The sequence below is a fragment of the Ceratotherium simum genome, chromosome 37, assembly GCF_057802395.1.
Source record: "Ceratotherium simum simum isolate JZ-2026a chromosome 37, ASM5780239v1, whole genome shotgun sequence".
NCBI classification, from domain to species: Eukaryota; Metazoa; Chordata; class Mammalia; order Perissodactyla; family Rhinocerotidae; genus Ceratotherium; species Ceratotherium simum.
This window is the reverse complement of record NC_141936.1, coordinates 10604865-10626451: the sequence shown is the minus strand read 5'-3', so window position 1 is coordinate 10626451 and position 21587 is coordinate 10604865. Positions and strand designations below refer to the sequence as shown.

Genomic DNA, 21587 nt, shown 5'->3' with positions numbered 1-21587 from the left:
AGGAATGCATACAATATAGCATAAGCTAAGAATTAAAAGTAATTTTAATAAATTAATGAATAATTTAAATGAGTTGATTTAATGAGACAATAACTGACAAGAATTTCATTTCAATGAACTTCGATTTAAATGCTCAGATCTGAGAACATTAAAACCCACAGGGAACTGATGTCTTGTTAGGACAAATTTGGAGAAGATGCTTGCTATCTTTACTCCAATGGTTTTCAGTTTTCTTTTCTTTTTTTTTTTTTTTTTTGTATTTCTGCAGTCTAGGAATTTGAGTTAATTTTAGCAACAGGTGTTGTTGGACATACAGAAATGCAAGTCTTCCCTTTGCCCTATGAATATGCTTGCTCTTTGGTCAAGTTCACAAAGGGGAGAACTGTCACCTGGCTTCCTTGAGTTCTGCCAGGCCAAGTCAGTTCAGAGCTTGTCCAGTCAACAGAACTACTGCTCATCACCTGCTAAGTCTATTCCTAAAACATTTGGCCAGGTTCTTAAAGGGCCACACAGCATTTAACTTTGAACCCACTTTTATTCTTCAAAATTGCTCCTCCTTACATCTAATTTAGATGAGGGTAAGGAGATCAGATTCACAAATGGGTATTTTTAAGGAGGAAGGATTTACTTGTTTTACTTAGTAGCCAGACATTATATAGAAATCCTGCATACCATATCTAGAAATCCTAAAACTTTTCATGAGACCATACCTATCTAGAGAAATTGGAATACATTACCCATAAAATCACTTTCAAGGGCTTTTCTGTAACTTGCAAGTCTGTATTTATATTTTCTCCTTTCAATATTTTTTAAGGATTGTGAAAATTCTTGTAGAAACCTGGTCCCTGTACATAACGTGGTGTACAATGTGCTCTGTGAACTGGAGAAGACTTTTGACCTACCACTTCTGGGAGCGTTATTCAGCAAGGTCAACATGCAGGAATACCCTGATTTAAGGGACATTTATGAAAGCTTCAAAAATGGTAATTAGATTTATCACTGACCTTTTGATGTCCAATTTTTTTCACATGTATGTATTAAGCTCCTATCATATGCTACACGTGGTGCTGGTCAGTGGGGACATAGCAGTTTACAAAACACACATATCATGAGCCTTCTGGAGGCTTATGTTATAGGGGCTATGGCACAACACCCACCTAGAGATCTGCTTAACTAGGCGTTTAGACTCACAGGACAGCCAGAGCCACATGGCATGTGAGTTACTTAGAAGGACAAATGACGGGAAACACAGCATCCCAACTGGGCAGCATCAGTTGCTCCTCCTCTGTGGGACCCCTTGCAGCAGTCCACACAGCAGTCTACCCAGTTGACTACTACCTGCCTCAAGGGACAGCTTACTGGTGAATGCAGGATCCACACTGGTCTAGCACACCATGCCCTTGGGAGTCAATATGTCATGTAACAACCCATAGTCATAACATCCAGGGACCCCACGCAGGACAAGCTGAGTGACAAGAGTCATCACATTGAAGGAAGACCAAAGTATGGCTTTTGGTCCATCGCTAGACCCTCCTTCCCCATCCACGTGCAATCTACCATTCACACGTCGTTTTTAACCCTAAACACAGTGTGGGTCTAGTAACACAGAAGAGACTTTGTCAGGTTTCCAGAGAAATGAGCAAGAAAGTTAACCCAATGTCAAATTTGCCCTTAAAGAAAGAGAAATAGTTTTATTAACTCTTTATCCACAAGGGGTGAAGCAAACTTTAATCAAATAATCACAAATCCAATTGCTCTGTCAGAGACTGTTTTTGACACTGTACAAAACTGGTTTGATTCTCCACTTTTTCCTCAAAAGGCATGATTTCTACTTTTTAATTGGTACACATTAAAGAAGATGTCCTTCAATAATTTTTGTTTTGACTTTCCTAGAAAACATTTTTTTCCAACATACTTTGGTCTCAACCAAGATTTCCAAATAATGATGGAGAATTCACAAGAAAAATGATTATATGAACTGAGAAAGGTGGATGCTATGGGAACAGTCATGGAGTGTAAAATGGTCTAGTGTGTCTGCAAAATAAGGACAAATTCGATTTGTCTCCATCAGGAAGTGAGAAGCAGACTGTGGGAGCTGACACAAGAGGGATAAGTTTGAAAAAAGATTTTGGAAGGTCTGGCATCTAAAACTAAGGAATTTGAAGTTTATTTATTAGATAACAAAGAGATAGTACAGGTTTATAAAGTTTGTAAGTACAGATTTATTGTCCCAGGAGGAGCTCCGGCCAGCCCTGGGGCAGCAAGGACCCCACCACCTCCCACAGTGTCTCCTCCTCCCTGGACACCCCGCAGAGACACAATTCCTGGGCTTCTGGGTTTATCTCCTTCCTCCTACATTTGCTGGGTCACCTACATGTAGGAGCCCTGTACTGGTGTCCTGATCTCTCCTCGTTGGCAGCCTCCCAGGCCTCTGGTCCAGGCATCTTGTGATGTCCTCCAGTGCAGCAATATGCACTCCCCGATTATAGCTTTCAGAGAGTGTCTTTCCTTTGTTCCTGGGATCTGGGCCCCCCTGGAGCTCTGTCTAGTTCCTCCCTGTGTCTTCCAGTTTCTCACTTTGGGAACCACTCATCCTCCCTTACCCAACTAAGCCAAACACACCTTTTCTTTAGCTGCATCTTTCAAGCTGTTGGGCTTTCTCTTTTACACACATGGATCTCTCTAGGATCATAGCTCTTCTCCCGAGGAAACCCCTCTGTTTCTTCCTTACAGTTTGAAAAGTTCAGAAAACACATTTCACTTCCATGATTTATTTTGATATATGCTTTCCCTGCCATCTGAATTTTTTTTGTGTGTGAGGAAGACCAGCCCTGAGCTAACATCCAATGCCAATCCTCCTCTTTTTTGCTGAGGAAGACTGGCCCTGGGCTAACATCTGTGCCCATCTTCCTCTACTTTATATGGGACACCGCCACAGCATGGTTTAACAAGCGGTGCGTCGGTGCGCGCCCGGGATCCAAACGGCAAACCCCGGGCCACTGCAGTGGAGCACGTGCACTTTAACCGCTTGCGCCACCGGGCCAGCCCCTCATCTGAAAATTTTTTATGTGAGTAACAGCCTCATGATATTTCCAGTACTCCTTTACCTTTCACATTTGAGTGGCTCCTTTCTGTGTGGGAAACATAGAGGCTTCCTTGTTGGGGGTTCTCTTCTGTTTCAGGGATGATGGGGGAACCTTATGATGAGGATCAGACCCACTGAGCTCTGAGTGACTCGAGGGTTGGAAATTCCTAACTGTGCAATTTTAACATGTTGTCCCTGGTTTCTGATGGAGATCTCTAATTGCCTTCTCTCTCTTCTTCAGTGAATTCAAACAAAAACTTTGCCCTAGAAAATAATGGAGAAAGGATGGAGGAGAAGCCTCATATCCAACTAAGCCTTGAACAAGGTGATTGCGACCTAAGAAACACCAATTCTCATCTGCTACAAGGAAAAGGAGAAAGGGAGGTGGGGGTCTGAGTCCTGAGGGGAGATTGTGAATCAGGGAGGTGAAGTTGAAGGAGCATGGAGAAGGCGGGAGGGTGTTTGCATGAGAAATCCTGGAGGAATAGCTCTGATAAGAGACTGTTGGTCCAATGAGCAAGACAAAAGAAGAGGAACCCAATGTGTCAGTAAATGAGTTTTAAAGAGAATGACTACTTGGAAGTAATTGTGATTTAGAGAGGCCCCTGTAGGAGAAGATCAGTGTGAAGCTGTGAAGGGCTAGAACTACGGGCCCAAGGTCAATGTCAAAGAGGAGGCCTTTGATGATAGCAAAAAAAAGGGACCGATTTAAATGTGAGGCGTGTTGTTTAAGAGCAGGACTATTCAAGGAGACAGGCAGTCATATAGAGAGAAGAGAGAAAGTGGTGGAGATGTGGAGAAGAGGATGTGGGCAGTTTGAGAGAGAGGAGAAAGGAGGGGAAATGACAGAGGAGAAAGGGGTAAAGGATACAAACAATAAAAACAACTATATTATTCACATCTCACTTGACTAAGCATTTACTCTGGCAGTTGTGGGTTCAGTGCTCATGGACGCCATTGGAGGATAATATCACTTATGTGCCCATTTTGCAGAGAAGGAAGCTGAAGTCTAGAGACCATGTATGTAGTTGGGCTGAGGTCAAATGAGCAAGGATGAACTCAGGAATTCTGAACCCAAAGCCTGTGTTCTTAACTCTGTACACTATCCAGACAATCTAATGGAAAAGACAGAAACATGAAACAAAAATAAGGAAATACACACAGAGAGAAAGACACAGAAAAAAGAATACCAGGCACTGGAGGAAGTGGAGGAGAATCAGACACTGAGTCCTCATGGAAAGGCCAACAAGACAGAACAGATGTGTAGAAGGAGGGTGTGGTATGAAAAGGGGTGGGGACGAGGCACTAGGACTTTATAGGAAATAAGGTAAAGCCACGCATTGGGGGCAGCTCTGGGGACAAAGGCAGGTTCACTATGGCTGTGGGCAACAAGAAAAGCCATCAGTAGTTACCTGAGGGGCTCATGAAGGACACACTGAGGTGGCCTGGCCAAGCCTTCTCCACCAGGGGTGCAGCTGACCCCAGTCCAGCATTCTAGGGGATGGAGTCTGACGGTAAGAGTGGGGTGAGATCCACCAGGTCAGATGGGCTCTGTACTGATTGATGGGCTCTTGTACTGATTGTATTGACCCCTGGAAGAATCTTCAACTCCCTTTATTAAAAAGGGGTTAGGGGAGATTGGCACAGCCCATACTCCAATTCCTGAAATAAACTTCTGTTTTATTCCCTCTAGGAATTGGTGAAAACTCTCATCGAACCCTGACCTGGTCCTGCACAGAATCCTCCTCTTACCATGGTCTGTTCCTGTTGACTGTTCTGTGATCCTCTGCTATTCTTGTCCCATTCTGGAATGTGCTTTGACGGGGGCCTGCTTCTGCATATCACTGATTGCCCAGAATTGTCAGTCTTTGCCTCTGCAATTTCTCCAAGCATTTAGATACTAGTCGTTGTACTCTGGGTTGCCTGGGAAGGTCACTCCTTCCACACTCCTCAAACGCACTTGGTGCCAGCTCCTGACAGCTCTGGGCTTGGACGTTTTGCTCATGTGCCTGGCTACACAGTTTTCTGCCTCTGTCTTGCTTGAATCTGATTGCTGCCTCGGTGATTTGAGGTCACATCCAGAGGTGGCCGTCGCTGCAGCGAGAGTGATGGGGGATGGTGAGATGAGCGTCCCTCATGTGGGCAGGGTACCTCCCACATTGAGTCCCTCACATGGGACCATGGACACCATGTGCCTCCGATACAAACCCTCTTCCATCATCCCGGGGGCAGCAGGCCAGGAGCTGCCCTTTGAACACTAGATGGGTCACCGCAAAAACACTTTGGTACTTTAGCAACCAATAACCACTGTTTGACTCTTGACTTCTCTTAATCTATAACACTGTTAGTAATTTAGTTTCTGAATTATGATTTAATATAATTATAATTAAATATAATTAAAATATATAATGTTATTTTAAATATTATAAATTTAAGACATTTATCATAATGATTTAGTTTTCTGATGTCATATAGCCCATATTCCATATAGTGACTATATCCCATATAGTGACACAGGTAATATTTTTTTTAATCTTCTCAAACAGCTTAAAATGGTGGCATATCATCCCCATTTTTCAGAGGAGAAAGCATTGGCTTAGAGAGTCTGGTTGTTTGTGTAAGTTCACTGAACTGAGAATTGGATTGAACTCGGTTGTAAGATAGTGTCAGAGCAGAATCTGGATGCCCATGACCTGGCTTCTAATTCTCCCTGTGATCTTAGGAAAGTTACTTCTCCTCTTTGTCCTTCAGGGTGATAGATTTTAAACAAGTTCTGTCATGTAGCGCTTGCACAATTATGCCTGGTACTTCATCAGTGTTCCATGCATTTGGTATTATTACTACGTTTAATTATCATCATAATTTGTATCTGGTGCCAGAGTCTAAACTTTTAACCATTACAGTAAACTTTGGCATTTTCTTCTCTCACAGATGCCCATCGTGGATTTAATTATTTCCCGGGCTGTAGAAGCAGTGATAAAAGTAACACCAACTTCTGGCCCAGGAAGATCAACTGGGGGCGATAGGTTCCCTGTCCTTAGAGCACACTAGTCTATAATGAATTTTATGTCTTTATTCCATGACTCTCCTTTGGAAATGAGTAACATAGAAGAGTCTCAGGGAACTTCCCGCACTGTGAAAGGCCCTTATCACGTAGCTTCCAGTTGGGATGTGTTATTTAAGGAAGGATGTTCTAAATTAGTAATACCTTTTTATGAAAGAAAAAAAAATCAGAGTGATTTATTTATGTATTTTTTGTGAGGAAGATTGGCCCTGAACTAACATCTGTGCCCATCTTCCTCTACTTTATATATGGGGTGCTGCCACAGCATGGCTTGAGGAACAGTGTGTAGGTCCACACCCGAGATTCAAACCTGCGAACCCCAGGCCTCCAAAGCAGAGCATGCAAACTTAACTACTGCACCACTGGGCCAGCCCCAAAATCAGAGTGACTTTTGAAAGCATAGTTATACTTTTATCAAATCACGTTTATTGAGAAAGTTATTTAAAAATATAAAAAAAAACATTCATGAATCCAAATTCTTAGCCATTCATCTACTAGTGCAGCTGGTGGGAACAGAAAAAGGTGAGGGGATGGACTTGTGACTCATAATGAGCAGAAGAGAAGAAATTCAGTGTGTGCGTGTGTGTGTGTGTGTGTGTGTGTGTGTATAGGACATGAGGGGATGAAGTAATAAAATTATAATTCACAATGTGGTCTGGGGCAGCCCTGCCTGGAAATGGAATCCCACAGCATCTCAGTGATGGGGAGCAATGAAAATAAAGAGAGAAATTTCAACCTACAACCCAAATGGTGTACAACAAACCACCAATAAGTGTGTTCAAGAGTCTGACCCAGCAGAGATGGCTGGCTGTGACACATACAGGTGAGGGAAGGGCTGTGTCTCATGCCCACCACCCCAATGGGAGGCTCCAAGGAGCTGTGGATGTGACACAAAACATGTACCAGGGCTCATGTTCCATATTAAAACTTTGGGAATTATTTTTAAATCATACTTTACCTAAATTACTATGTTTAGAAAAATATCATTAAATGAACACAATGCAATCTTCACTGAAAAATATATTTATTCATTCATACTCTACAGAGGTTGGTGGGAGCAGAGTGGGATGGGTCGATGGAATCCATAAAGAGCAGAGGAGGTTCACCATGGGGGAAGAGGGATGCGCTGGTCCTGGGGTGTTTCCCACGGATTCGTTCTTTACACTCCCCTGCTCCACTCTGCCCTCTATCTCTGGCCACTGGCCTCTGCAGACTGGCTGACCAGCTCCCTTGCTGCTGGGTTCCTGACATGGGAGATAGTAGCAAGAGATTGGAGAGTGGGAGCAAGGGACAAGCCAAGTATTGCCCTGTCACTGACTCCGGCAGCAATTCTGGCAGTGGCTGCACTTCACCCATGACTCCACCTCCCATCAAGCAGGCCAGCTATGGTCCAACTTCTACTCACCCAGTGACCCTGGACCCTGGGCTCACCCTTGGTCCCTCCCATAGCTTCCTGTTGACAATTCTTCTGGTTGCTGCATTCTTCCATTTGGACTTCTCAGCTCTCCCATCAACTGTATAACCAGTCCCATAGATTAAATTCCCTCTGCTTTAAAAGCTGAGAGTGATTTGTATTTTTCTGTTGGACCCTAATTGATGCAGGGGGCAAATAAAATATCTATGAATCAAAATGTCATTTAGGTACAACCCCACCTGAAGATGGACTCTCAGAGCACTTCTGTGAAACAGGACGGATAAATGCAAAGAGAGAAGATACAACCAGTGACAAAAATGATGCACTAGAAAGCCAACAAGCAAATGAGCAATGTGCCCAGAAGTCTGAGCCAGCAGGTAAGACTGACTGACTGGGTTTGATGCTGTGGGGAGCAGAACTGGCAGGTGGAGGGACTCGGTGTGATGGACAATGGCACACGAGAAGTCCCTTAGTGATGATGGGAACTTCTGAGATGAAGAAACTATATAGAAAGACAAAATTGATACAGAAGAGGCACAGAGAAGTCACATCAATTATAAGAAACAGAGAATAGGAGAAAGTAGGAAAAGTAGCAGAGAATGGAGAAACTGAAAAATCAGGCAGATGACTTAACCTACAACCTCTTAATTTAAGATGGTTTGTATTTTGACTTTTGTATTAGTTAGTTAGGCTAAAGTCTGTAATAAATAAACCCAAAGAAGTCAATGACTCAAACACAATAAAATATTTTTTTTTCCTCAAACGAACATTTCAAGGAGTTTTAGAAGGGGGAGGGATGGGGCTCTGTTTCATGTAGTCATTCTGGGAAGCAGCCAAGTGGGAGATCTGCCTTCTTCAATATCAGACTTCTATGACTACCCTGGGAGAGAAGCAGAAGAAGACCTAAAAATATATACAAATACACATATAAAAACAATGACAACAAATCCATAAAGCTAAGTAAAAGAAGAAAGAGAATTCGGTGTAAAAAATGGAGGACCAAGACAAAGCAGAGATGCCCATTGACAGTAAAATGTTCTCAGCCTCAGGCTCATGTGACAGTGAGAGAAAAAATACTGACCTACAAGTCAAGTGAATACAAAGGCAGATCATGGAGGTCTGAGGGAGGGACATTCTTGCCCTGCACTGTCAGAACGTCCCAAGGTTTTTCTGTCTTGATTCCTTTGTCATACACTGAAACCTTCAAAGGACATTTGCTCCTTCTGCAATGATAAGACATGATGACTTTTCAGAGTCCAGTACGAGCGAGGTGTCCCCGGGAGCTTGGAGCTCTGAGCTGGGAAGTTGTCCTGTTGAGGAGGATAAGGACTGCCATCACTGGGCTCCAAAACATCAGGAGTCTGAGTTACAGAGCTCTTGTTTCCTGGTGAATCTTACTCTGAGCACTCTCCACAGCCTGGGAGCCCATTCTCTGCATTTATCTCATGCAGCCATTTTGAAAAATGCAAAGGAAGAAATCATTGTAAATTCAGGCTTAACAAGATGGCTCTCGTTGAATGGCGGTGTCATTTTTACTACATGCTGCCAGACATATTATCCCCCAAAGTATTGGGTTATGTAGTGATTTCCACCCCTGCCCACCGTCTCTTTTGTAGAGAGCAGAAAAAGGGGGTAGTCTGCCATTGATTTATTTTGTCACAGACTTGTTCAAAACTCAAGACTCTGGTCATACTCTCTAATTATTGACAGAAGAAAAGACTTCTGGTTATTACCATCAAATTCAATTTATAGCTCTTGACAGACGATCCCCAACATGACATTGGCCTATAGAGTGACATTTGAAAATACCTTCTCAAATAAGATATCCTTTTATGTTTACAATAAGCTAAAAAGTAGACCAGACAACTTTTGTTCTCCTCCATTCCACAGATGGAAACTCCCATACATAAATACTTAAGGATCTTTTACACATCTTACATGGAAAGTTAGCAGAAGAGGCAGAACTAACAGCCTGGACTCCTAGCAAGCATTCATAATCCTTTATTCAAAACGTTTGAAGCCAGAAGTAAATTAATAGTTTTATTGCTTTAGAAAGACAATGTGCTGTATATCCTATATGTTACAAAACACCTCAAGAGGATATGGGGCAGATTCCCATTCTCAAATATGCTATATTACTGTTCCTGCAGGAAATTGTGTGAATTCACCCCAAGTGTGATAAATAAAGATTTTACATGGACTCATGGCAACTCAAGTCCAGATTCACTGCCAAATCAGCTGCAAACCTATGAAAAGACATTGGTTTTCAAAATTCCTTTGATTTTGCAATTAGGACTAAAGAAATGTGGGTCTTTTCTCCACTTGGTAGTGATCTGATTCCTTTAAATGGGAAGAGACAGAAATGATTATCATAGCATCTTTCTAGTCCAAATCTTGTCTACAATGTGAGTAGCCATAAGATATACAACTCTTTTAGTTGTAGATTACTAGTTGTGTTTTCCTTTACTTTCTAGATCCTGCAGATATTGGAAACAAATCTATTTGGGGGATAAGCAATTGGAAAAAGACTTGGGAGCAATTAAAAACTCTTGGTGTAATAAATGTCTCTCTTTGCTACAAAAGCTTCATTCAAATTTTTTGTTATATTCTTGAAAATTAAAAAATTAATTTGCTGGGGTTTTAGAAGATACACATTACACATTTTGAATTAGGTGGGTTGGGCTAACAGGTATAACACATAGACCTCAAAAAGTTCAATGGCACAAGCACAATACAAGTTTATTCTTCATTCACATAAATAAAATAAAATGGTTCCCTGGGTGGAGGGGTGCTCTGCTCCACATGATTATTGAGGGCCAAGCTGATGGAGGCTCTGACATCTTGAAAATGTTGCTTCCATGGTCTCCCTGGATAAGAAACAGAAGTAGAAGCAGAAGTATGTGCATACACGTGGAGAGGTAACAAGTCTAAGAAACGGTGACCAAAGGGAGTGCCTTCCATGGCAAAATTGTCCCTAGTTCTTGGGGATGGTTCCTGGAGCAACCTTGAACAAGTCAGATAGAGCCACAGGGTGGCCTGGTGGGAGAAACATTCTTACCTCTCCTACATAAACTTCTCTTTTTCAATTTTCATTTTAAAGATTCCCTGATGGATTGGTTCCTAGGACACAGACTGAGACTGTAAAGAAATTTTGCTTCTTTCTACAGGGATCAACAATGATGACTTTTCAGAATTGAGTAACGGAGAAGAGCCTCTGGAAACTTCTAGTTCAGTCCTAAGAAGTGAGTCAGGTAAAGAAAATTAGGATGCCAAGTTTTGGCCAGCAGAATGTCAAGAATCTGACTTAAACGCTATTGTTCCAGATGCATTTTATTCTGAGCACCTTTACTACCTTGTACCCAATTAATCCTGGGAACTCCTTTCAGCATTTTAGATAATGGCAGTAAACAGGAAATTATTATGAACTCATATTTCACAGGATGAGTCCTACTGACTAAATGTATGTAATTATTTATTGCCGTTGTAGAAGAAATAAATAGCAAAATGATACTATCTTTCTTTTTCTTTTTTTTTTTTTTTGGGTGAGGAAGACTAGCCCTGAGCTAACATCCGATGCCAATCCTCCTCTCTTTTTGCTGAGGAAGACTGGCCCTGGGCTAACATCCGTGCGCATCTTCCTCCACTTTATATGGGACGCCACCACAGCATGGCTTGACAAGCGATGCGTCGTTGTGCACCCAGGATCCAAACCCGCGAACCCTGGGCTGCCGCAGCAGAGTGTGCACACTTAACCGCTGCGCCACTGGGCCGGCCCCAGATAGTATCTTTCTTAATATCTACTGTGATGCCCACTAACACTAAGATCTTAGATTTATATTGGTTAACATTAATGTCGTTTGTAATGGTATAAACCTCAAAAGAAAACTGGTCCTTCTGTGTAATTATCAACAGATATAAAGCTTCAGATCAACCACTCTCAAACTTGAGTATAGATTTTAACAGATGTCCTTCACCATGTAATAAGATTACATTGTTTTATTTCAGAGTGCTTTGGCAAATAAGATCTTTCCTCGTCATCACAAAATCCTTAAGACAGGCAGGTTGACTCTTGCTGTCCTCATTTTGGGATGAGGAAATAGATGTACAAATATATAAGGGTCAAAAAACTGAAGGAACAATAGGGACAAGCAGCCTGGGTGTCTCATGGCGGGTGACTGTTGTGTGTAATAGGTGGGAGCATAAGAACCGTGTCACTTGATCAAAGTCCAGAGAGGAGATACAAGGAACTTGATATATTCGTATGGCAATGTATCAGTGCCTGATGCAAGAAAAATTTTATAGATAGAGATAGATATAGATATTGATGGAGAAGGAAAAATGAAAATAAAACAAATGAAAAAGAAACAAAGAGGGTAGGAGTGGAGCCAGCTGAATGGAATACGAAATACCTAGAAAGATAGGGCAAAAAAAGAATGAACACAGAAATAAAGAGGAACAGAGATTAAGAGCATCACTGATGTAAAGAGAGAAAGCAACACAGGATATAAGAGAAATCAGGGAGAGAGGTCACAGAATCGAAACAATAAAGATAAGACGTGTAAGGTAGGACAATAGGCTGAAAAATGAGAAATAAGGAGAATGAGATGTGGCCAGATAGAAAGACACAGAGAAAACCTCTGATAGATATGAGGTGTCAGCCTTAGAGTGGGGGTATTTTTTCCTGAGTCCATCTGTGCTATGCACATAGTTCAGCATGACCACATTAAAGTGCGTTCCCTGGTCACTGTGTGTAGCCTGTCATTTCCTCATTTCCTTTCAGTGCTCTGTGAATTCAAAGCTCTTTAAATGAATAGAGGAAGAAAAAAGAATAGAGGAAAAGAGTCAAAAGGGATGCCAGCCTATTAGCATGTGATGGAGAAGACAATTATGATACAAGAAGTCAAATACGATATGATTATGAGCAGCCAATTATCAGTTATCGTCGTTTTTCTGTCTGCACAGGGGGACAGCTCTTCTTTCTTTTCCCTACCTCTCCCTCACACCTTTGCACCTACATGCACACACACTCATGTACACAGACAGAGACTTGTGCTCAGACTCAGGCTGCTTTTGACAGGTTTGAGGGAGCCAAAAGAAGAGCTGAATGGAGGGAGGTGACACTGAGTGGATAATGGAAGGAGAAAGAGTGGAGAAGGTAGGCTGGGGTCTCCAACATAAAAGCTCCCTAAGTGAGTTTCAAGTTTTTCCAAGTGGACATGGAATCCACATATCAGAAGGCTAGGAAGTTTTGTGGAGGAAGAGGGATAATTTTCAAGAACCTTCTCAGTTGTACGTACCAGAAACATGGTAATAAAGTCCATGACTGACTGAGAAGCCAGCCATGTAGAAAGCTCACAGGGAACTGGCAAATGTAATAGTGGTCAGTAGTGTGGTCTGTGTCAAAAGAGCAGGAATTTCGTGGTGATGAAAGTAGTAATATGTGAGATGAAGCTGAATATAGATCAAGAAAGTAAAGATAGAGACAAAGATGGTAATTGTAAAAAAAATAAAAACCAAAAAGTCAAGATAAGATTGAGAGAAACAGACTAGAAGCAAAGAGAAAACAGAAAAGGAAGTGACAATACAAAGAAGATTGCTTCAATGCTAAAACTAGGTCCAGAGAGAGAAGCATAGAAAATAGATAGGAATGAGATACATACATGGGGTAACAAATGGAGAGGAGTAAAGATGAGGCACAAAGAGAACTAAGTAGAGAACAAGTTAAAAGATGAGAGAAAAATGGTGGAGAGAGGGGGTAGTGTAAAAGGGAGAGAGGAAAGAGATGGAGAAATTGTGGGATCTGAAAATACAATGAGAAAAAGCAACTTTGTCACAAGGGTGTGGTTCACAGTAGCAGTGAGTTTTTGAGGTAAGGTGTCCCCAGGATTCAAAGTGGCCCCTCTAACTCACCTAGATTACAAGAGACCTCACCCCAGGCATTTCATCCACTCTTATGCCTTCAATCACCATCCACAACCTAACGGTTCCTAAACATGCATCTTCAGCTCAGCCCTGTCCTCTAAGATTCTAAACTCTCTAAACTCATTGCTTTAACTGTCAAAAAGACCTCTGGCCAAGGGCCTAAAGGTCCTCGCTTTCTCCATTATGTAGATGTCTCCCAAGACCTGACGGAGCATACAACTCAACACTTCCAAAACTGAGCACATCATCTTTTTCCCTGAAAACAGCATCTGCTCCTCCAGTATTCTCTGTCTCTAAAACACACCATTAAGTGTCTCATTCTTTCAAGTTGAAATTCTCAGAGTCATCCATGACACCACCATCTTCTCGATCAATATATGCTATCTGTTACCTAACTCCATCCATTCTTCCTTTTAAATGTCTCCAACCTGTCCATTTATCTCCATTCCCGTTGCTATCACTCTACTCCATAACACTTATCACTTGAACTAGGGCTACAGGCTCCTGTTTGCCCTCTTTCTAACTTGCTCCCGTCAAATGTATTCTAAGTGATTGAGCTAAACTGATCTTTCAAAAATGCAAATATGTTTGTACTACTTCTACAAAAAATCCAATGTCCTTTAATTTCCTTTAGTATTAAGTCGATTATCCTTTGTGCCATCTCCAAAGACAGCTACCTTGGGGCTCCTGCCTGTTTCTCCATCCTCATCGTTGCCACTCACTCCCTCGCTCCGTGTTCAGACATACTAAACTCCTTTTGGTTACTTGCACTTGCTGAATGTATATCTTTGCACATTCTTCTCCATCCATTTATGACTATCAGCTTGGCCCCCTTCCTTCCTAATCTGGCTAACTCCTGCTTCCATGATACATCCTCTGGAAGAGGCTAGTTCTCCCTTTATGCCCTCCAGAGTATCTTGTACAATCTGTATCCTAACGGTCTTCATGTTAAATATATTCAATCATTTATGTGTCAATTCCTCATTTCCTCATAAGATTGACAAGCACCAACACTTCAGTAGTCTTGTGCCCATCTCAGCACCTGGCACATGACAGAGGCTTGGCAAATACTTGTTGAATGAGTGAAAAAGATTGTTAATTTTCTTAACATTAATATTGTTAATATTCCAATATTTGGAAAATTGCCTGCAAAAGTTAGTCTATTATTGTATTTACATGGAATATTTTACAAAAATTATTTTAAGAATTGAATTCTATATATAAAAATATGTATATATACATATATAATAAATAATATTAATGGAAAAGAACATCACAAATAATTAAATACAAAATTCTATAAAAAATATTGTCATCTATGAATGGATAGGAGAAGTAGGTCAAGAAAAAATAGAAAACAAAAGTACACATTTTGGCAAAAAAAAAAAGGATAAAAGAGAAAAAAGATTGAAAGGCAAGGATGGAGACAATGAGGAGCAACAAAAGAGAAAGTTACTGCAGTGGTAGAGCCATCCTTTGATGTAGGAGTGGGGATGGGGAGTCAATAATGTTGGGAGAAAGGAGGATCACTGGAGGGCAGGGAGCTCAAATGAAAATTCTTTACAAATGACAATTTGTAAGGGTTACAAGGGTTGTAACCCTTGTACAGGCAGGGTTACCAGGACCTGAAAATGAGAACTGTTCCTGTGTCATGTGTTTTTCAAAAGGTGTACCAAGAGGCCAAGAGGCAAAGACCGAAAATATTCAAGCATCTGACATGATGGGTAAGGCCACCCAAGGGTCTTGGGGTGGAGGTGGTTCAGCAGATATCACAGACCCTTGGTGTGTGTCTGCAGTAGGTGATCAAAATTCAAGGAGAATATCAGGCTGCTCACCAACAGGGAATGGGCCAGTTATGAAACTGAGAGTCACAGGGCTCGGGCTGCAGGATGTCAGGTGTCTGAAATCAGAGTTCCTGCTTCCTGCTGCACTTGACGCTTCGACAAGGAATGGGTCCAGTCCATGCCAGAATCCCATTCTCTGCATTTGCTTGATCTTACCCTTTTGGGAACTGCAGGCAGGCAAGAAATCATTATAAAGTCATATTTAACCAAATGGGCCTTGTTAATTATATACAGATGATGTAGTAGAAACACACTTTTAAAATGGCAGTGTCCAGTTCACTATCACTGTATTAATAATAAAGCCTTGTTTTTATACAGTGATTTCCACCCCTGTCACAACCAATATTCTATGGAACCCAGGAAAGCCAAGTATACTTTTGCTAGTAGATAATAAGGTCATTTTGTCACAATCTTAGAAAGGCCTCAAAAGACAACTGATTCTGCCACTAAACTGTCAGAAGGAGGTACTTCAGATCGACTATCCTTAACCTACCACATATTTTTGATGGATTTCCTCCAACATGTCACTCGACTATATAGTAATTTCCTAAAAACTCTCACGCGTAAGGTCTTATTTAATCCTCACAAAAATCTTAAGACCTATACAGGAAAGGATACTTGTTCCTAACCTTGAGTAAACTGAAGCACATAGGTATGTATTTAAGAGTGTTTTTCAAAGTCCCATTGAGAAATAAAGGAAGACCCAGGGCCCGTTCTGAAAGTAATTCTCAATTCAGTAGATTTTCAGTTCCTTTAGAAGGAAGAGAGAAACAATAAATCAAACATCTTTATAAACTCCAGCCTTCTGCAATATGAATCATTCTAAGAGTTGTAACTTTTATTTATTCATTTCTGTTTCCTCACACCACCTGTTGTTTTCTAGGTGCTGTGAATCTTGGAAACAACTCTACTTTAGGAAGATCCACGAGGAAAAGAAGTAAGAGTCGATAATATTCTACTTGCTTTTGATGTTAGAAATGAGTTTTTAAATGCCAGACTTTCATCATTATCATTATTTACAATACTGCAGTAGGCAGAATAATGGTCCTCCAAAGATGTCCATGTCCTAATCCCTGGGATCTGTAATCTGTTATCCTACATGACAAAACAGACTTTACAGGTACAATTAATCTAGGGACTTTGAGATGGGGGAGATTATCCTGGATTCTCTAGGTGGGCCCAATATACTCCCATAGGCCTTACAAAGTAGAAAACCTTTCTTGGCTGTTGAGAGAAGGAGAAATAACTAGGGAAGAATGGTCAGAGAGATGAAACATTGTTGGCTCCGAAGGTGGAGGAAGGGACTAGGGAGTGTGGGTGATCATTAGAAGTAGAAAAAGCAAGGAAATAGATACTCCCCTACAGCCTCCAGAAAGGAATGAAGGTCTCCTAAAAGGTTGATTTTAGCCCAGTGAGACCCATGTCAGAATTCTAATTGTAAGATAACAAATTTGTGTTGTTTTAAGCCACTAAGTTTGTAGTAAATCGTTGTGGAAGCAATATAGGAATACACATTCCTAAAAATGTGGAAGTGTTTTTGGGCAGTGGGCAGAGGCTGGAAGAATTTTAAGTAGAATGATAGCAAAAACATAGATTGCTCTGAGCATTTTGTTAGTAGAAAGGTGTATGCCAAAGACTACTAGTGAGGACTCAGTAGGAGGTGAAGGACATGTTAGAGAAAACTTATATGGTCTTAGAGAACACATTAATATCCTGAACAGTAGAAATATGTAGAAACGTGGATGTTAAAAGTGTGACTGGTGAGAGCTCAGAAGGAAATAAGAAACATATTTTGGAAACTAGAGGAAGAAGTTTATGTATTTATTATGTAGTGAAAGAAAGCTTAGCAAAATTCTGTCTTGCAGTTATGTGGAAAGCAGAACTTTCTGGATATATAGCTAAGGAGATTTCTAAGCAAAGTGATGGAAGTGCACCTGGTTTCCTTTTCTACTTATAGCAAAATGAGAGAGGAAAGAGATAAATTGAGGAAAGAACTGCTAAACAAAAAGGAATCATGACTTGATAATTTGGAAAATTCTTAGCCTATTCAGGTTGCAAAAGGTGCTAAAATTAGGAGATTCACTGTCAGGAAAGTGTGATCTGTAGAAGTGACCAAGAGTGGGCTGTGCAACTTTTTACTAGCGTCATGGAAGTAGCAAGAGCTCAGAGTATTCAGTCACGTAAAACGTTCTTTGAAGAGATTAAGTATGTGACTCATAGATCCCTTCAGCCAGCACAGCAGAAACCAAGAATAGATGCATGATTATATAGAAAAGATCTGTGGAGGAGCCTCTTGTCTAATGGAGCAGATCTTATGACATACATGGGAGATCTATGAGATTCTTGAGAATTTTATACCAACGGAAACAGACATCCGTGTCCTAATCCCTGGAACCTGTAATCTGTTACTTGACATGGCAACAGAGACTTTAAGGATGTGATTAAGTTAAGGATTTCGAGATGAGGAGATTATCCTGGGTTATCTGGGTGGCCCCAATCAAATCACATGGGTCCTTAAAATCAGAAAACCTTTCCTGCTGTGGAGAGAGGGATATGTGACTGTGGAATAATGATCAGAGAGATGCAATGTGGCTGATTTTGACAATGAAGGCAGGGGACAATGAGCCAAGAAATGTAGGCAGCATTCAGAAGTTGGAAAACGTGAAGAAATTATCCGCTACAGCCCTCAGAAAGAAACAAGGCCCTGTGAACACCTTGATTTTAGACTAGTGAGTCTTCTGTCAGATTTCTGGAAGATAATAAATTTGTGTTGTTTTAAGCCACAAAGCTTACAGTAATTTATTACAGCTGCAATAAAGAACTAATACCTTTAATAAGACTAAAAAAAAATTTCATCATTATGTTATTAGATTACATCTTCTAAAATAGCAATATATATTTTTTCTTTCTTTATTGTATAAGTTTCAGGTTTACAGCTTTATAATTTGACATCTGTGTACACTCCAAAGTGATCACTACCATGAGTCTAGTTACCATCCACCACAGTACCATTGACTCCTTTCACCCATTTCACCCACCCCCCAATCTCCTTTCCCCCTGGTAACCACTAATCTGTTCTCTGTATCTATGAGTTTATTTTTGTTTTATTTTGTTTTGCTTCTCTTTTTAGATTCCACATATGAGTGAAATCATGTGATATTTGTCTTTCTCTGTGTGACTTATTTTGCTTAGCATAATACCCTCAAGGTCCATCCATGGGATTGTCACAAATGGCACAATTTCACTCTTTTTACTGCTCAGAGTATTCCAGTGTGTATAGATATAGAGCACATCTTCTTTATCCATTCATCTATCAATGGACACTTAGGTTGTTTCCACATCTTTGCTGTTGTAAATAATGCTGCAATGAACATAGGGGTACATACATCTATTTGAATTAGCGTTTTGGTGTTCTTTGGATAAATACCCAGAAGTGGAATTGCTGAGTCATATGATAGTTCTATTTTTAATTTTTTGAGGAACCTCCACACTGTTTTCCACAGTGGATGAACCAATTTACATTCCCACCAACAGTAAGTGAGGGTTCCCTTTCTTGCCCATCCTCGCCAACACTCACTTGTTGTCTTTTTGATGATAGCCATTCTGATTGGTGTGAGGTGATATCTCATTGTGATTTTGATTTCCAATTCCCTGATTATTAGTGATGTGGAGCATCTTTTCATATGGCTGTTGGTCATTTGTACATCTTCTTTGGAAAAATATCTGTCCAGGTCCTCTGCCCATTTTCTAATTGGATTACTTGTTTTTTTGATATTGAGTTGTATGAGTTATTTATATATTTTGGATATTAACCCCTTATCAGCTATACATTTGCAATTATCTTTTCCCATTCAATAGGTTGCCTTTTCCTTTTGTTGATGGTTTCCTTTGTTATGCAAAAGCTTTTTAGTTTGATGTAGTCCCATTTGTTCATTTTTGCTTTTGTCAGCCTTGCCTGAGGAGACAGATCCGAAAAGTTATTGCTGATATTGATGTCAAAGAGCTTACTGCCTATGTTTTCTTCTAGGAGTTTTATGGTTTCAGGTCTTAACGTTCAAGTCTTTAATTCATTTTGAATTTATTTTTATATATAGTGTAATATAGTGGTCCAGTTTCATTCTTTTGCCATCCAGTTTTTCCAACACCATTTATTGAAGATATTGTCTTTTCCCCACCATATATTCTTGCCTCCTTTGTCTTAGATTAATTGACCATATAGTCATGGGTTTATTTCTGGGCTCTGTATTCTGTTCCATTGATCTTTATGTCTGTTTTTGTGCCGGTACCATACTGTTTTGATTATCATAGCTTTGTGGTATAGTTTCAAATTAGGGAGAGAGATACCTCCAGCTTTGTTCTTCTTTCTCAAGATTGCTTTGACTATTTTTTTGTAGTTTTATACAAATTTTAAGATTATTTGTTCTAATTCTGTGAAAAATGCCAATGATATTTTGATAGGGGTTGCATTGAATTGGTAGATTGCTTTAGGTAGTATGGACATTTTAACAGTATTAATTCTTCCAATCTGTGAGCACAGTATATCTTTCCATTTATTTGTGTCATCTTCAATTTCTTTTAGCAATGTCTTCTAGTTTTCAGAGTACAGGTCTTCTACCTCCTTGGTTAAACTTATTCCTAGGTATTTTATTCTTTTTGATGCAGTTGTAAATGGGATTGTTTTCTTAATTTTTATTTCTGAAAGTTTGTATTAGTGTATAGAAGTGCAACTGATTTCTGTATATTAATTTTGTATCCTGCAACTTTACTAAATTCATTTATTAGTTCTAATAGTTTTTTGGTGGAGTCTTTAGAGTTTTATATATATACTGTCACATCCTCCACAAATAGTGACCATTTTACTTCTTCCTTTTCAATTTAGATGCCTTTTATTTCTTTTTCTTGCCTAATTGCTATGGCTAAAACTTCCAATACTATGTTGAATAAAAGTGGTGAGAGTGGGCATCTTTCTCTTGTTCCTGAGCAGGGAGGAAAAGCTTTTGGCTTTTCACCATTGAGTATGTTGTTAGCTGTGGGTTTGTCACATACGGCCCTTATTATGTTGAGGTATGTTTCCTCTATGCCCATTTTGTTGGTGTTGTTATCATAAATGGGTCTTGAATTTTGTCAAATGCTTTTTCTATATCTATTGAGATAATCATGTGATTTTTGTCCTTCATTTTGTTAATGTGGTGTATCCTGTTGATTCATTTGCAGATGTTGAACCATCCTTGCATCCCTGGAATAAATCCCACATGATTATGGTGTATGATCTTTTTAGTGTATTGTTGGATTCAGTTTGCTAATATTTTGTTGAGGATTTTTGCATCTATGTTCCTCAGGGATATTGGCCTGTAATTTTCTTTTTTTTTTATAGTGTCTTTGTCTGGCTCTGGTATCAGGGTAATGCTGGCCTCATAAAATGAGTTTGGAAAAGTTCCTTCCTCTTTGAATTTTTTGGAATAATTTGAGAAGGATAGGTATTAACTCTTCTTTAAATGTTGGTAGAATTTACCTGTGAAGCCATCTAGTCCTGTTTGTTGGGAGTTTTTTGATAACTGATTCAATTTCATTACTAGTAATTGGTCTATTCAGATTTTCAATTTCTTCATGAATCAATCATGAAAGGTTGTAAGTTTCTAGGGATTTATCCATTTCTTCTAGGTTTTCCAATTTATTGGCATATAGTTGTCGACACTATTCTTTTATGATCTTTTGTATTTCTGTGGTATTGATTGTCATTTCTCCTTTTTTATTTCTGATTTTATTTATTTGGGCCCTCTCTCTTTTTTTGTTGATAACTCTGACTAAGGTTTATTGATTTTTTTAATATTTTCAAAGAAACAGCTCTTTGTTTCATTGATTTTTTCTATTTTTTTAAATCTCTATTTCTTTTATTTGCACTCTGATCTTTATTATTTCCTTCCTTGTACTAACTTTGGGTTTCCTTTGCTCTTTTCTTCCTAGTTCCTTTAGCTGTAAAGTTAGATGGTTTATTTGAGATTTTTCTTGTTTCTTGAGCTAGGCCTGTATCCCTATGAACTTCCCTCTTAACTGCTTTTGTTGCATCCCAAAGATTTTAGAACATTGTGTTTCCATTATCCTTTGATTTCTTCATTCACCCATTGGTTGTTTAATAGTATGTTGTTTAGTCTCCATATGTTTGTATTTTTTCCAGTTTTCTTCTTGAAATTGATTTCTAGTTTTATATCATTGTGGTTGGAAAAGGTGCTAGATATTATTTTAATATTTTAAAATTTA

At 39.8% G+C, this 21587-nt stretch overlaps 1 protein-coding gene across 4 annotated transcripts in view; it reads left to right on the top strand.

Moving 5' to 3' along the window:
- The window catches only part of LOC101402273 (nuclear body protein SP140-like protein), a 71248-nt gene that overhangs the window by 29100 nt on the left and 20561 nt on the right, over positions 1-21587 (top strand). For 3 of the 4 annotated variants that reach the window (XM_087424717.1, XM_087424715.1, XM_087424718.1), the window contains exons 3-9: positions 815-983; positions 3327-3410; positions 4779-4841; positions 7791-7940; positions 10731-10814; positions 15153-15209; positions 16213-16266. In XM_087424717.1, coding sequence (XP_087280843.1) covers positions 815-983; positions 3327-3410; positions 4779-4841; positions 7791-7940; positions 10731-10814; positions 15153-15209; positions 16213-16266 — 661 coding nt within the window. The remainder of the gene's footprint in view (positions 1-814; positions 984-3326; positions 3411-4778; positions 4842-7790; positions 7941-10730; positions 10815-15152; positions 15210-16212; positions 16267-21587) is intronic. The other variant, XM_087424716.1, reaches the window with a different exon arrangement.